Here is a 13,475-nt window from a genome sequence, read left to right on the forward strand (position 1 = left end):
ACCAAAAACATGTATCTCTACAAAATGCAATAGGTCTACTCATGAATGAAAAGGACATGCTATAAAATTGGAACTTAGTAAAATCTGTGTTGAAGAACAGACAAATACACATGTCTAACTATTTGGTGGGACAGTTGATTCCTCAGGTCCTGCACACTTTACTTGATATGTACAGGAGATGGAGCCTACATGGAGGGGCTTGTACATAAGTAACTGGGGAGACAAAGAATGAGGCCATTACAGCAGTCCCTAGCCCAACTCGACCTGGTAGACAGAAGACAAGCTTATAGGAGAAAAATGAACTATGAGTGTGCCATAAGACACACAGGCCTAATCTTTGGTGCCCAGAGGATAAAATATTATACCAAACTGTAGAGTCTTAGGCTCATTTCTGCATTAATCTCGATGTAGTGTAATTATCAGAATGTCGTGGGGACTTCTTGCTTCCTTTGGTAACTTGAGGACTTGTTACTTTAGAAGCATCAGAAGCTTGGCAGTAATGTCCCTACTGTTATGAAAAATTGGCACTAGGTAGGGTGGAGAGAGCCAAATACTATATTCAAAGTAAATTTAGGAGTGTCAAATTCAAATGAGAAGTAGACTCAGAGATTTTTGAGGGAGATAATACAGACTCCATGTGTTGCCAAGTGGCATATTTCAGTGGTTTTTGTTTGCTTCTCTTTTGGATTTGATTAAACCATTCTTATAGTCTAATTCATACCCAAGACTCTGGAGAAGTTGGGCATGCATGGATGACAAACCCCAGGTCCCACATTCAAATCCTATATATCCAATATTCTTTAGAATGGCTGAAACAATACCAGAGGCATAGGAGCCATTCAATCCAGAGAGAATTCTACAATGAGAAGGAAACCTAGAAAGGATTTAGAATCTCTGGTTGTTGAAATGGTCTTCAACAAATTGATCATAAGACATGAATATTCTCAGAAAATCCAGGACGAAAATTTTGCTTTATATATGATTAGTGTCTAAGAATACAGCAGCAGCCATAAGACAGACTGGCCAGGGCAGAGAAAATTTTGCGCACTTTTTCTACTTCTTGGTCTTTGTTACTACCTGTCCCCAGTTTCTAGGGAACATTAGGAACTGTATACATGAAGTTCTTTCCCAGAACTTGGCTCTTTCCACTGGACAGAAGCAATCAAAAGGCCAGATACCATACAGCCTGGGTTTGACTCCTGACTCTATATTTAAGTCGCTATGTGATCTCAGGTAAGTTATTTTGCCTTTCTGTGGTTTAACTGTTCTATCTATAAAATGCAATGACGATGATAACATCTACTCACTCCCACAGGGTTGCCGTGGGATCTAAATGAAATAATCCAAGAAAATGTTCACAAACTGGACTACAGTCAGTGCTCAATAAAGGCTGGATATCCAAATTGTTATCACTGTGTTACATTTCAATGCTCCCCAGCTTCTCAGAGACACTCTGCTTTCCTTTACTTTGTGTTGCTATCCACGTGCATCACCTAGGCTGATGTATATAATCCAGAGATTAATAGAGAAACCGGCTGTTTCTGTAAGGACAGCTTGTGAACATCAGCACAGAACCCCACAGCTGAATGTGAGATCCCCAGGGCCTCGTGATGTCGGGACAGTCTTTATGGCTTGTACTTTGCACTAGGAGACAAGACATCAAGGGGCCAGGTCTGACAGCTGAAGATAGCAGATTTCCTCCCTGCTGTTGTAGCTTTGCCCACTCAAGTGGAATGAACTAACTTGTTACTTTTTTTCCCTTCTTGTGCCCAGAAGGCATGAATTTACACATTTTAGAACCAGATTCCTCAATCTGTTCTCACATCACTCAGCCGAGTCTGAGATATCTGATGATGGTTGTTACATAGAAAGCAAAGTTGAATGGATGAGAGCCTCTCCTCTGTCCCTGGAGGGTGTACAAAGGTCAGAGCCGACCAGGCGTGAGTTCTTGTTTCAGATCTTGCTCTACTGTGTTCTTAGAAATTGAACAAAATTCTGAAATCTGGAGCCTACTTCAGCACAAACATCTGCTGCTTCAAAAGATCATGTTCTTCTAAGTCATCATAACCAGGTTCCTTATATCTCTGGGAAAGGTGACTTGATGCTCACTATACCAGCAAGTATAGAATACAGGATTGGCCCAGGAGGTACATCCTTTCCTAAATATCACCAAAGTTTTCTTTCTTTTTTCTTTTTCTCCCTAAAGACCTAAATACAAAATGTACAAATATATGCTATATGAATTTTTCATGTGATTTTTAGGTAAGCTTTTGGTTGAGCATAATAGACATAAAGAAAAATATGTAAATCAAATATATGACTTGAGTTTTTACAAAATGAATGAATCCATTAATCAACAACAAAAAACTGAAAATTTCCAATACCCCCAAATCTCACCCCTCGGCCACTTCCCCTCCAAAGATAACTATTGCTTTCACTTCTGTTACCATAAATTAGGTTTGTCTACTCTTGCAGCTTAATTAAACAGAATTTTTTTTTTCCTGATTTATTTAGTGTAATAGTGGATATGAGATTCATCCAAGTTTCTGTAGGGAGAATTAGTTTGTTCTTTTTCATTGTTGCACTGCATTCCATTTGATAAGTGTACTGTAACTTACTTCTTGATTATACTGTTGCTAAATGTTTGTTTCTAGTTTTGACCTCTTAGGAGAAAATCTGCTATGTATATTATTTTCCATATATTCTGGTGCATATTTGTATGCATTCTGATGAGTATATACTTAGGAGTAGCAATTCTGGGTTACAGGCTGTGATATATTCACAGAATAGAATAGTGGTTAGTAGTTAAGGTCAAACAGATCTCCAAAACTGTAACAGTCCACACTCCAAACACTACTGTATGAATGACCAGTTGCTCCAACAATAATACTTGATATTATTAGTCTTTTAACGTATTAATTTTCTGATGGGTAGATAGTAATATCTTATTTTAGTTTTCAGTTGCGTTCCTGATGAGCAGTGATGTTGAGGATTTTTTTCATACGCTTATCAGCTATTTGGTTACCCTCTTTGAGGAGTCCATTTAAGTCACTGGTGCATTTTCTGCTCAGCTGCCAGAATTTTTCTTACTGATTTGTAGAATTCATGTATAATTTTCTGGGTATGAGTCCTTTTTTGAACTTATGTATTGTAAATAACTCCATATCCTCCAGGGCTTATCTTTTTATTTTCTAAATAATGTATTTTCAAGAAAAGAAATTCCTAATTTTAATATAGTCTAATCAAACCATATTCTTCCGATTACTTAGTAGGTATAATTTCCTGTTTTAAAACAATCTTTGCTTAACAATACTCTTCTGCATTTTCTTTAAGCAGTTTAGTTTTAGCTTTCAAAATTAGATGGACAGCCCAGTTGGAATTATTTTTTGTATGAAGAGAAATCAAGATTCACATATTCCCACCTGACTTTGATATCGCTGCACTGTTTATTGAAAAAACAATTTACCTACTGTACTACAGAGTCTCATTTGTCATAAAGAGTATGGTGTGTATATGTACATACAGTATACATGTACATACATATGTATGTATACACACTTATACATGCACATGCATATATACGTATGCATGTGTTTATTGACTCACTATTCCCTTTCTTGATCAGCTTGTGTATGCAGGAGATATACAGATATATATTTATATACCTGTATCTATTTATATATAATCACATGCATTTATATATAAAATCACACATTCTTAATTACTAGAGCTTTATAATACATTTTGATACCTGGTAATGTAACCCATCCAGTTCTGTGAGTCATCTTTGAGATTATCTTTGCTATTCTTGAGCCCTTGCCTTTTCATATAAATTTTATGATCATGCAATTTTAATCCACAAATATATTCTAGGGACTTTAGTGAAATTATCTTGAATATAAGGCCAATATAGGGAAAACTGGCATCTTTTCATAATATTGCGTCTTCCTATCCACAATCATGGTATATTTTGCCATACATTTTATGTTCTTAAAAATAATTTCTAAATGTGTTGTAATGCTCTGGGTAGAGATATTGAAAAGAAGGTGTTAGTGTTGTCTGTAGGTATGCATTATATTTTATGTTATTTATTTATTTAATTTTATTTAAAGTTAGTTAACATACAGTGTACTACTGGTTTCAGGAGTAGAATTCAGTGATTCATCAGTTACAATATAACACCCAATAAGTACTCTCCTTAATGCCCATCACCCATTTAGCCCACACCTGCACTCAACAGCCCTCCAGCAACCCTTAGTTTGTTCTCTATATTTAAGAATCTGTTATGGTTTGTCTCCCTCTCTATCTTATTCTTTCTTCTATTCCCCTATGTTCATCTGTTTTGTTTCTTAAATTTTTAAAAAGTATATTACATATAATTACACATAACAGGTTATATATATTATATATATAATTGTGATTTTAATTGGCTCAGAGGATTTATATGTCAAATTATCAAGACTTAACTCTAAATCTAGCGGCCTGCCCCGCCGCGAGTCGGGATCAGTGCGGAGGGCCCCTCATCCCAGGAATCGGGGCGCAGCAGGAAAGGAGGCCGCCCCCTCGCCCGTCATGCAACGCACGTTTATGGGGAACCTGGTGCTAAATCATTCGTAGACGACCTGCTTCTGGGTCGGGGTTTCGTATGCAGCAGAGCAGCTCCCTCGCTGCGATCTATTTAAAGTCAGCCCTCGACACAAGGGTTTGTCGAAAATAAAAAAAAAAAGGAAAAAAAGAAAAAGTAAAAAAGATAAAAAAGAAAAGAAAAACAAGAAAAAGAAAAAAGAAAACAAAAACAAACAAAAAACCTCCCAAACAAAAAAAGAGACTCTAAATCTAGAGTATTTAAAATGTGTTTGAATGATCAATTAACACAGGTTTGAAAATCAAAACCAATGGAACGCAGTATCCAGAAACAAACCCACAGAGATATGTTGAATTGATTTACGACAAAGGCTCCAGGCAATTCAGCACAAGAGGAACTGTCCTTCAGTGATGCTACGTCAACGAATATGCAAATAGAAAAAGTTCTATCTACCTTGGTTTTATTCAAGATGGATTGCAGACTTAAATGTGGAAGCCAGAGAAAAAACTTGTGGCATGATGTTACAATGTTGGATTAGACACAGACTTCTTAAGCAAGCCACAAAAAGCACTATTTTACGTAATTAATGATGATATTTGGGTTTATACCTACCATTTCTGTATGTATTCTATTTGTCTTGACTATAAGTATGTTTCCTCTTCTCTCTTTCTTTTCTTTTAAAGAGGTGCATTAAATATTATTCCAGTTCCCCTGTCAATAACTTGATAGTTAAATATTCTCTATTCTTTTAGTTGTTTCTCTAGATATTAAAGCATCTATTCTAGAGTTGCTGGTGTCGAATATAACTTAGTACTTTTACTTCCTTACAGATGTTTCATGGAACGTAAAACACTTGAATGACATTTTTAATACACATTTGTTGTCATGTATTTTAATTCTGTGTATATTTTAAACCCATAGCTGATTATCATTATTGGCCTGAAAAGTTATTATTGATTTCAATTTACCCCCCCCCCATATGCCCTCTTTCTTGCTCTTCAGTCTTTCCATTATTGTACTTTCATCTGGCATCATTTTCTTTATGCCTGAAGAATTACCTTTAATATTTCTTTTTATAGAAATCAGCTTGTATAACTCATTTCAGTTTCTGTTTGAGAAATGTTTTTATTTTACCTTCACATTTGTTTTTTTTCCCCAGCACTTCAAAGATGTCATTTAATTTTCTTCTGGGCTGCTTTTAAATTTTTCTCTTTGTTTTTAGATTTTGGTAGTTTGAATATGATATCTACACATGTGTTTTTTTTTTTTTTTCCTTTGTATATATCATGCTTGGGGTTTGTGGATTCTCTCCAATCTATGTTGATATGCTCATGCCTTTTGTCAGTTTCAGCAAATTCTTACATGTTATCTCTTCAAAAATGATTCTGACTCCTTATCTTTCTTTTCTCCTCTGGGACTCCAATTATGTTTATGATATCCTTTTATCATTTCCTCTTATTATTCTTTTTTTTTAAGTTTATTTATTTTGAGAGAGAGAGAGAGAGACAAAGAGAGAATGAGAGAGAACATGTGCAAGCAGAGGAGGGTTGGAGTGAGAAGGGGAGAGAGAATCCCAAGCAGGCTCCACACTGAAGTCAAGACCAACAGCAAGCCCAATGCAGGGCTTCAACTCATGAACCGTGAGATCATGAGCTGAGCTGAAACCAAGAGTCAGAAGCTTAACCAATTGAGCCACCCGGGTGCCCCTTCCCTTCCTATTCTTTTCTCTATTTTCTATCTTTTTTCTCTTATGCCAAATGTTAAACTTCCAATCGTCTTTTCTTCCAGTTAACTGATCCTCTATCTGGGTTCAATCGACCATTACCTATCTAACTTCTTAATATCAGTTATTACATCTTTATTTCTACAACTTCCATTCATTGACTGCTTCTTAATGATTACTGCTGGAGGTTACATTTTCTCTCTTGATCCTTATTCATGAACATATTAAATATATCTCAGACAAATGTTCTTTTTTCTGATGCTTTTTTCCTTCTAAATGTCCTATTTCTTGATATATTTGTAATATTTTAAATTAAATGCCCAATATTTTATATGAAACGCAAATAGGTAAGACTTCTGATTTATGTTATTTTGCTCTAAAGAGGATTCGTTTTAGCTTCTGGCAAATATTTAGAGGGGGGGTGGAAATCACTCTAACCCTTTCAGAGTCTAAAATAATCCCAGATTGGATTTCAGCATTTAGAGAACCAGATCTAAATATGGTGTGTCCTCACTCCTAGGATAGAGCTTTCTAGGAGTCTCAAGAATCCAGTGTTGTATTGCTTGCCAGAGCTTCCTTCCCTGATAGCCCCTGAGCTCTAATTTTTATTCCTCAAAATGTAATACTTCTAAAAACTCTGCTTGGTTTCTCATCCTTTTAGTGACTTTCTGTTTTGCACGTATCATGTAGATGTTGTCAAACAACTCAGAGAGGGAAAAAATGCACAGAATATTGTGCTACTTCTCTGTGCTCTCAAATCTCTGGGATTTGACCCGAAGTCAACTTTGATCTTCCCATCCTTGTGAGCCAACTCTTTAGACAACACTTCCTGTTCAGTCTTCTAACTCAGAATCTGAAATCTGACCTCCTCTGTGATGTATGAACTGGTGAAGTTCTTGAGAGGAATTCAGCATGAACTGTTGCACTCACTGCACTGAATGTCCCATCTCTGAAGAAAAGAATTTTGTTTTCCTAAATCCTCTTGACAATTGTGTCATGGTCTTCTTCCTCCTCATATCTCTCTTTCTTTATCTCTACACTCTGGCTCTACTATATGTGAGCTAATATGTCATAGCCTCAGGCACTGGTCCCTAAAGATTTTATTTCTATGAAATTGTAAGCAACTCCAATTGGCATAAACAGGTCTGCATCATTCTAGCTCCAAAGGAAAAATTTTGGGGAACCTTAATATCTAGGAGATTGGATACAGCTGAAAGGCGCTTATTAAGGAGATACCAGAGAGGAGTACTGGGTTAGAAGAACAGTTCTCTAAGTGATCCTTGGACTAGAAGCATCAGCATCATCCTATGCTGGAGTTTCAAACTCATTAACTCACAGTTGTTTTTCCTACAGGAATTAAAATACCATGAATTTTGATCAATCCTGACAAAGCAATCCTAACTGCTTCATCTTTTCCCCTTCAAGTCATACTCCAGAGCCTGTCAGGCTATGCTATTCCCCTTGACTATGCCCTTGTTTTATTGTTTATTCTTTTTTTTTTTTTTACGGTTATTTATTTACTTTGAGAGAGAGAGAGAGCATGCACAAGAGCAAGTATGAGTAGGGGAGGGGCACAGAGAGAGGAAGAGAGAGAATCCCAAGCTTGACGTGGGGCTTGAACTCATTAACCATGAGATCAGCTGAAACCAAGAGTCAGACACTTAACCAACTAATCCACCTAGGTGGCTGTGTTTATATGGAAGCACAATGCATAACCTATGGTCTTGTTATGAATGCATATTCTTAGGTCCTGCCCAACCTACTCAATCAGAACCTTTGGAGACAGGTCCTGGGAAAGCAGAGAGAGAGGGAAAGAGAGAGAGAGAATCCCAAGCAGGCTCTGTGCTATCAGCATAGAGCCTGATGCAGAGCTCAGTTTCGTGAACCCTGAGATCATGATCTGAGCTGAGCTGAAGAGTTGGATGCTTCATCGACTGAGCTCCCCAGGCACCCCTCACTGTCAACATTTTAAATACCTTTGTGTTCACAAGGCCTAGGATAGTGCTGCTCCTATCTTAGTACTCAGAGAACATGGTTGAATGCAGGACTACTGCCTGGCTTGATAATTGAGATCATTTAATGTAATTATTTATCCTTTAGAGAGTATCTTCCTCATTTGCAAGATGATAAAAATGCCTGTGTATATCCTAAAAAACATAAGTTTCATTTTATCCACTCTAAATACTCAGAAATCTCAGGGAACCATAATTTGCCAAATAGTAATTGATCCTCATAATGATGTTGCGGAGATGCTACAAAAATAAAACTCTTAATTGTCAAAGAAAGGATGCTCAATTATATTTAGATTTGCTTTAGTGTTGCATGTATGGCCAGCAGGCTGCCTTCTGAAAAGAAAAGCCAAGACTTCAGGATGAGAGAGGAAGACAGCCCTAGTGTCTTTGAGGTTGAACATGCGTGTGTGCTAAATTATTTTAGGAAAACCATTAATGTATTCAGAGAAACCTTTTTGCTAGAAGTGCCAATAAGGCACAATTAACTCCAAAAAGAATTCCGGAGAAGAAACAGATTAGGTCAGCATGAAGAACAACTTGCAACGGAATGAAAATAATTGAGGAAATGTGTCAGAGAAGGTGAAACAGCAGCAGCAGCAACAACAAACCAAAGAATTAAAGGAAACAAAAAATAAAAAGTTTCAATAACATTTAAAATTAAAAAAAAAGTAAACAAAACCAAAAACATACGTAAACCAAATCCGATTTCCTAGGAAAGATCACTGGCCTTAGAAGACAAAAGGGATCCAGGCTCTGGTCTTACCTCTTCCAGCTGCACCATGAGAGTGACATTGTGCCCCTGTTCCGCTGTCAACTTCCCATCAGCAGTGACGATCCGCAGCCCCCGCGGGGCCTTCCCGGGACACTTCTGTGGTTTGGCAGTGTACTGTTCTCTTACTCCATCAGTGCAGTTATTGGAAACCACTTTCCTGTACCTAAGTGGATAAAAGTTCACGTTGTAAGCTGGCTCATTACCATTTGCATCACTCCCAAGTTTTTAAAGCTAGATCTACCACTGTGTAGCCCTGAGGGCTATCAATAACTACATGTCACGGTGCTCTGAGGATTAGAGCTAATTCCCGTGAAGCACTCAGCAGAAAGACAAATCAGCATAGGGGCATATTGTACATATTATTAGCACTTTAATATAATTATTTTATTCGGTCAATGAATCATTTTACTTCAGAGCTATGGGAAGTGCAAAGCAGTAGTAGACATGCTCCTTGCCCTCACTATGTTTATAATCTTGAAGAGGTATCTGGAAAATAATCTAGAAGATAATTTAAAGAATATATAATTGAGGGTTAGAATGAGTAATACATATCCCAAGGGAATTTGCAATTAGGACAAAGAACAGATTGCTATGGATTATGTGATTTAACATCAGACCCCATAGAGGATGCTCTGGTAATGGTGTAGTACAGAAAGCTAGCTAAATTTGATTTATCAAGTTTTTACTTGATATTTTATGAGGGGGATATACTGGCTAAATACTGAAAACTTATAATATGGAGATGAGTATGCAGATTGAGTAAATCTTCCCTCCTCTTTTGTTTATTTCTTCTTATTTTAGCTTTAATAAAAAAAAGGATCATCAGATTCATAATTAATTAGAATCTGTGCTTTTAGGACAATTAACCTTTAAGACTTTGAACTTCAGTGCTATCTGTTCATTATCTTTCTGTGTGGGGTCCTTAGTAACCACTCTATGAATTCATATAGTAGACTTCCTAAGCCCAAAGAGGTCAGAGTGGAAGTAAAGTCTAAGGTCTTTTCACTTTTCTAGATCAGAAGTGGAGAAACTTTTAACAGAAAGAGCTAAATAGGAAATATTCTTGTGTTGCCAGCTATATGGTGTTTGCCACAAGTACTCAACTCTTTGATTACAGCATGAAAGTGGGCACAGGTAATGCATAAAAGAATGGAGATAGCTGGGTTTCAGTAAAGCCTTATTTACAGATGCTGGCAGTATGCCAGATATGACCCGCAGGCCAAAGTTTTCCAACTCCTTCAGATCTTGCTAACGTCCTTTCCCCTGCTTCTGAGTCCCAGGATTGACTACTTAAGATCATGGTTGAGAAAGTGAAATTAAATACTGTCTGGGAAAGTACTCTCAACACCATGGATCACTACAAGGTCAATTATTAGTATTTAACTCACCTCACAAGGTAGTTGTACAAATTAGATGGATTAATGTACACAGAGTATTTAAAACCGCCCTGATGATTAGCAAGTGCTTATAAAAGGTTACCAGTTATTTTTATTTAATATTATTATTTCTGTGACCTGTTCATAATCTTCATAGCTTCCAAATGTCCTTAGGATAAGCCATAAATCCTGTCGTCTTGTGCATGAAGCCCTCTACAAGCTCACTTCATTATGTCTCTGAATTCTTTCTCACCAAAACACTCTTTCTGCCCTAGTCAAACCTCTCTTTTCAATCATTTTGAGAGTACCTATTTTATATTGCTCTTTCTGCTTTTCTGAGTTCATGCATGCTCTCTCAGCTGCCTAAAACTTACACTTTAAGTAACAACTCCTTTCCTCTGTCTTTTCCTGACTAGGAGAGTAAAATAAGTGAAATAACAAAGAGTTCATATACAGAGAGTGCTAACTATATTTGTCATTGTGCTAAGTTTTTTTATGTGAATTTTTCCACTTATCTTCAAAATATCCTGAATGATTCTGCTTAAGGAAGGTATTATTATTCTCAATATACAGATGAAGAAGTCATGATTCATGGAAGTTAACCAGTTTTCTCACGATCACGTAGTCAGGACCCCAGAAAATGTGTCTCTAGTATACATCCTCTCTTTACCTCTGCTGTACTGACTCTTTAAGTGGAGGGATACTGTCCCTCCTCTAAATTCTTAAAGGAATTCTTAGGATTTACATGCTAGGAACCCATTTATGCCTCATCTGACTGTCTTCCTGTGTGACTTGAAGTTTAAGTTCCTTGAAGGCATCCTTGTCCTGGGGGACATGCAAAGCTGATAGTCAGGGGATCCACATTGGGATGACTGTACTGTTTTTTTTTTTTTTTAATGTTTATTCATTTATTTTTGAAACAGCATGAGTGGGGAAGGGGAAGAGAAACAGGGAGACAGCAAATCCCACGCAAGCTCTGTACTGTCAGCACAAAGCCTGATGTGGGGCTTGAACTCATGAGAACTGTGAGATGAAGACCTGAGGTGAAACCAAAAGTCAGATGCTTAACCGATTGCGCTGCCCAGATGCCCTTGACTGTACCATTTTAAATGCTAAAATATCTGTAGAGCAGTCGGTTACTACCACTGCCCCAAGCCCTTCAAGCACCTCACTCACCAACCCAGCTGTGACCAATCCCTATCTTTGGTGTCCTTACTTCTCCTTACAATCCAGAAACTAAGGGGTTAATGTGTAGCCCCTCAGGCAGCCTCCAAATCTCTGCTCCTGCAGCAGGATCCCTACCCAATTTGGCTGGTCATTATTGTGTCTGAGCATTTGTAACATCACTCCATTTGATATTTAAGAAAATCCACTGTAGGTGCTTATGAGTGCATCCTGATTAAAGGAGAAAATAAAGGTAGGTGGGAGAAAGAGATGGAGAGAGAAAAGGCACCAGCATTGCAGAATGGTGACATTCTGGTCCCAGCAAAGGTAGCAAGAAAATGACCAGTGATGTCACACAGTAATTATGGAATCCTAGTGAGTTTGTGCATCAGAAACTCCCTGCATGTTTCACAAAAGGCAGGTTATGATTTTTAATCACTTAGCATCCAAGCATACTTGTGACTCTGTCGTGGTGAGCTATAAAGGCATGGGCTCACCATCACCACTGGCATCATCGGCCAGAGTACATGCCTTTGTCGCTGTTCTGACCAATCTTTGCCCCAGGCTTCCCTGAATCCAGCAGCAACAGTTCTGCTTAAATCCAAAGCACGAATCCATCCCCCCTGGGATTCTGCCACAGAGAAGACTGTTGGTAATTTTTTTTTAAATGCTCATTAAAAACCATTCTGAAACCATTTTATTTCCTGGATGAAAATGGCATCACATTAGCCCTACCAGACCTGTCCCTGAAATTTAGAAGAAAATTGTACAAAAATACAGAGTTCATTTACTCAAGTAAGCACACACCTGCTTTTTTCATTAGAGAATGGTTCTATTTTCATCCCAGCAGCTGTCCCTGGGTCTGAGTTACATAAATGAATAATGCATTTAATATGTTATTAAATGGGGCTGCTACCTCCATAATAACAAGGCAACTTATGATTATGTTGGACCTAAGCTCTGAATATTACTGTGATGCATTTAGTTGGTAAAGCATTCTTCAATACGCCAAGAAGAAAAGTGCTTTGTAATGGCTAGGGAGTCTTTGCACAATTACTGAAAAGGAAACATTCTGCAAATGTGCCTTTGATATTACCGACCGCTCATCAGTAGATAGTGTCTTATTACTTCAACAGCCGAGACTTCAGCCATTCTCTTCCTTCCTATCTTGTAACCCCTTTGTCACCTTTTCCTTTTACCCTTACCTCCTTTGAGTTTTCTTCTGTGCTGCCTGCCAGTCTTAAGACAGATGAAGGCCATAGCTTTTCTCTGTGAGAGTAAAACTGGAAAAAAAGCCACGAAAGTCTTAATTTTCTGTGATTTTACTATTTAGTAGGTTTCCCCCCTTGTGATTTTGGGGTGGTGGTGGAATACGGATGTTTAGGACTATCCACCATATGTCAAGGTGGCCATATAGTATAGCTCAGTATATTGCAACACCGTCTGCCCTTTAGAATAACTTGCAAGCACTTTTTAAATAAATACATGCCAAGACCCTTTTCCCAGGGGTCTTGATTTCATTGAGAATTAATTAAATTATGATTTTATTGAGAATTCTGGGCATTAGTGTGGTTTTGTTTTTGTTCTAAGTTCCCCTGGGGTGATTCTCTTGTGCAGCCAGAATTAAAGACCACTGCCCTGGTGGTTGAAACTAGTGTTGTGGAACCAAATTGCCCGAGTTTAAATCCGGGCACTTACTGTATGAACCTGGACAGTTACCCAACCTTTCTCTAATGCTTGGATTCTCTGCCTGTCAATTAGGGAGGGATACTTACAGAATATTTTCAATGACATTCTTGGGAGGATTAAGATACTGCATTCAAGAGGGCTTAGATTAGACTCT

At 37.7% G+C, this 13,475-nt stretch overlaps 1 protein-coding gene across 1 annotated transcript in view; it reads right to left on the reverse strand.

Annotated features, from left to right (window-relative positions):
• Positions 1 to 13,475, reverse strand: part of SORCS1 (sortilin related VPS10 domain containing receptor 1) — a 514,658-nt gene that overhangs the window by 63,263 nt on the left and 437,920 nt on the right. The window contains exon 19 of the mRNA XM_077748457.1: positions 9,084 to 9,255. Within this exon, the coding sequence (XP_077604583.1) occupies positions 9,084 to 9,255 (172 nt within the window). The remainder of the gene's footprint in view (positions 1 to 9,083; positions 9,256 to 13,475) is intronic.

The sequence above is a fragment of the Crocuta crocuta genome, unplaced genomic scaffold, assembly GCF_008692635.1.
Source record: "Crocuta crocuta isolate KB4526 unplaced genomic scaffold, BGI_CrCroc_1.0 scaffold619, whole genome shotgun sequence".
Lineage (NCBI taxonomy): Eukaryota > Metazoa > Chordata > Mammalia > Carnivora > Hyaenidae > Crocuta > Crocuta crocuta.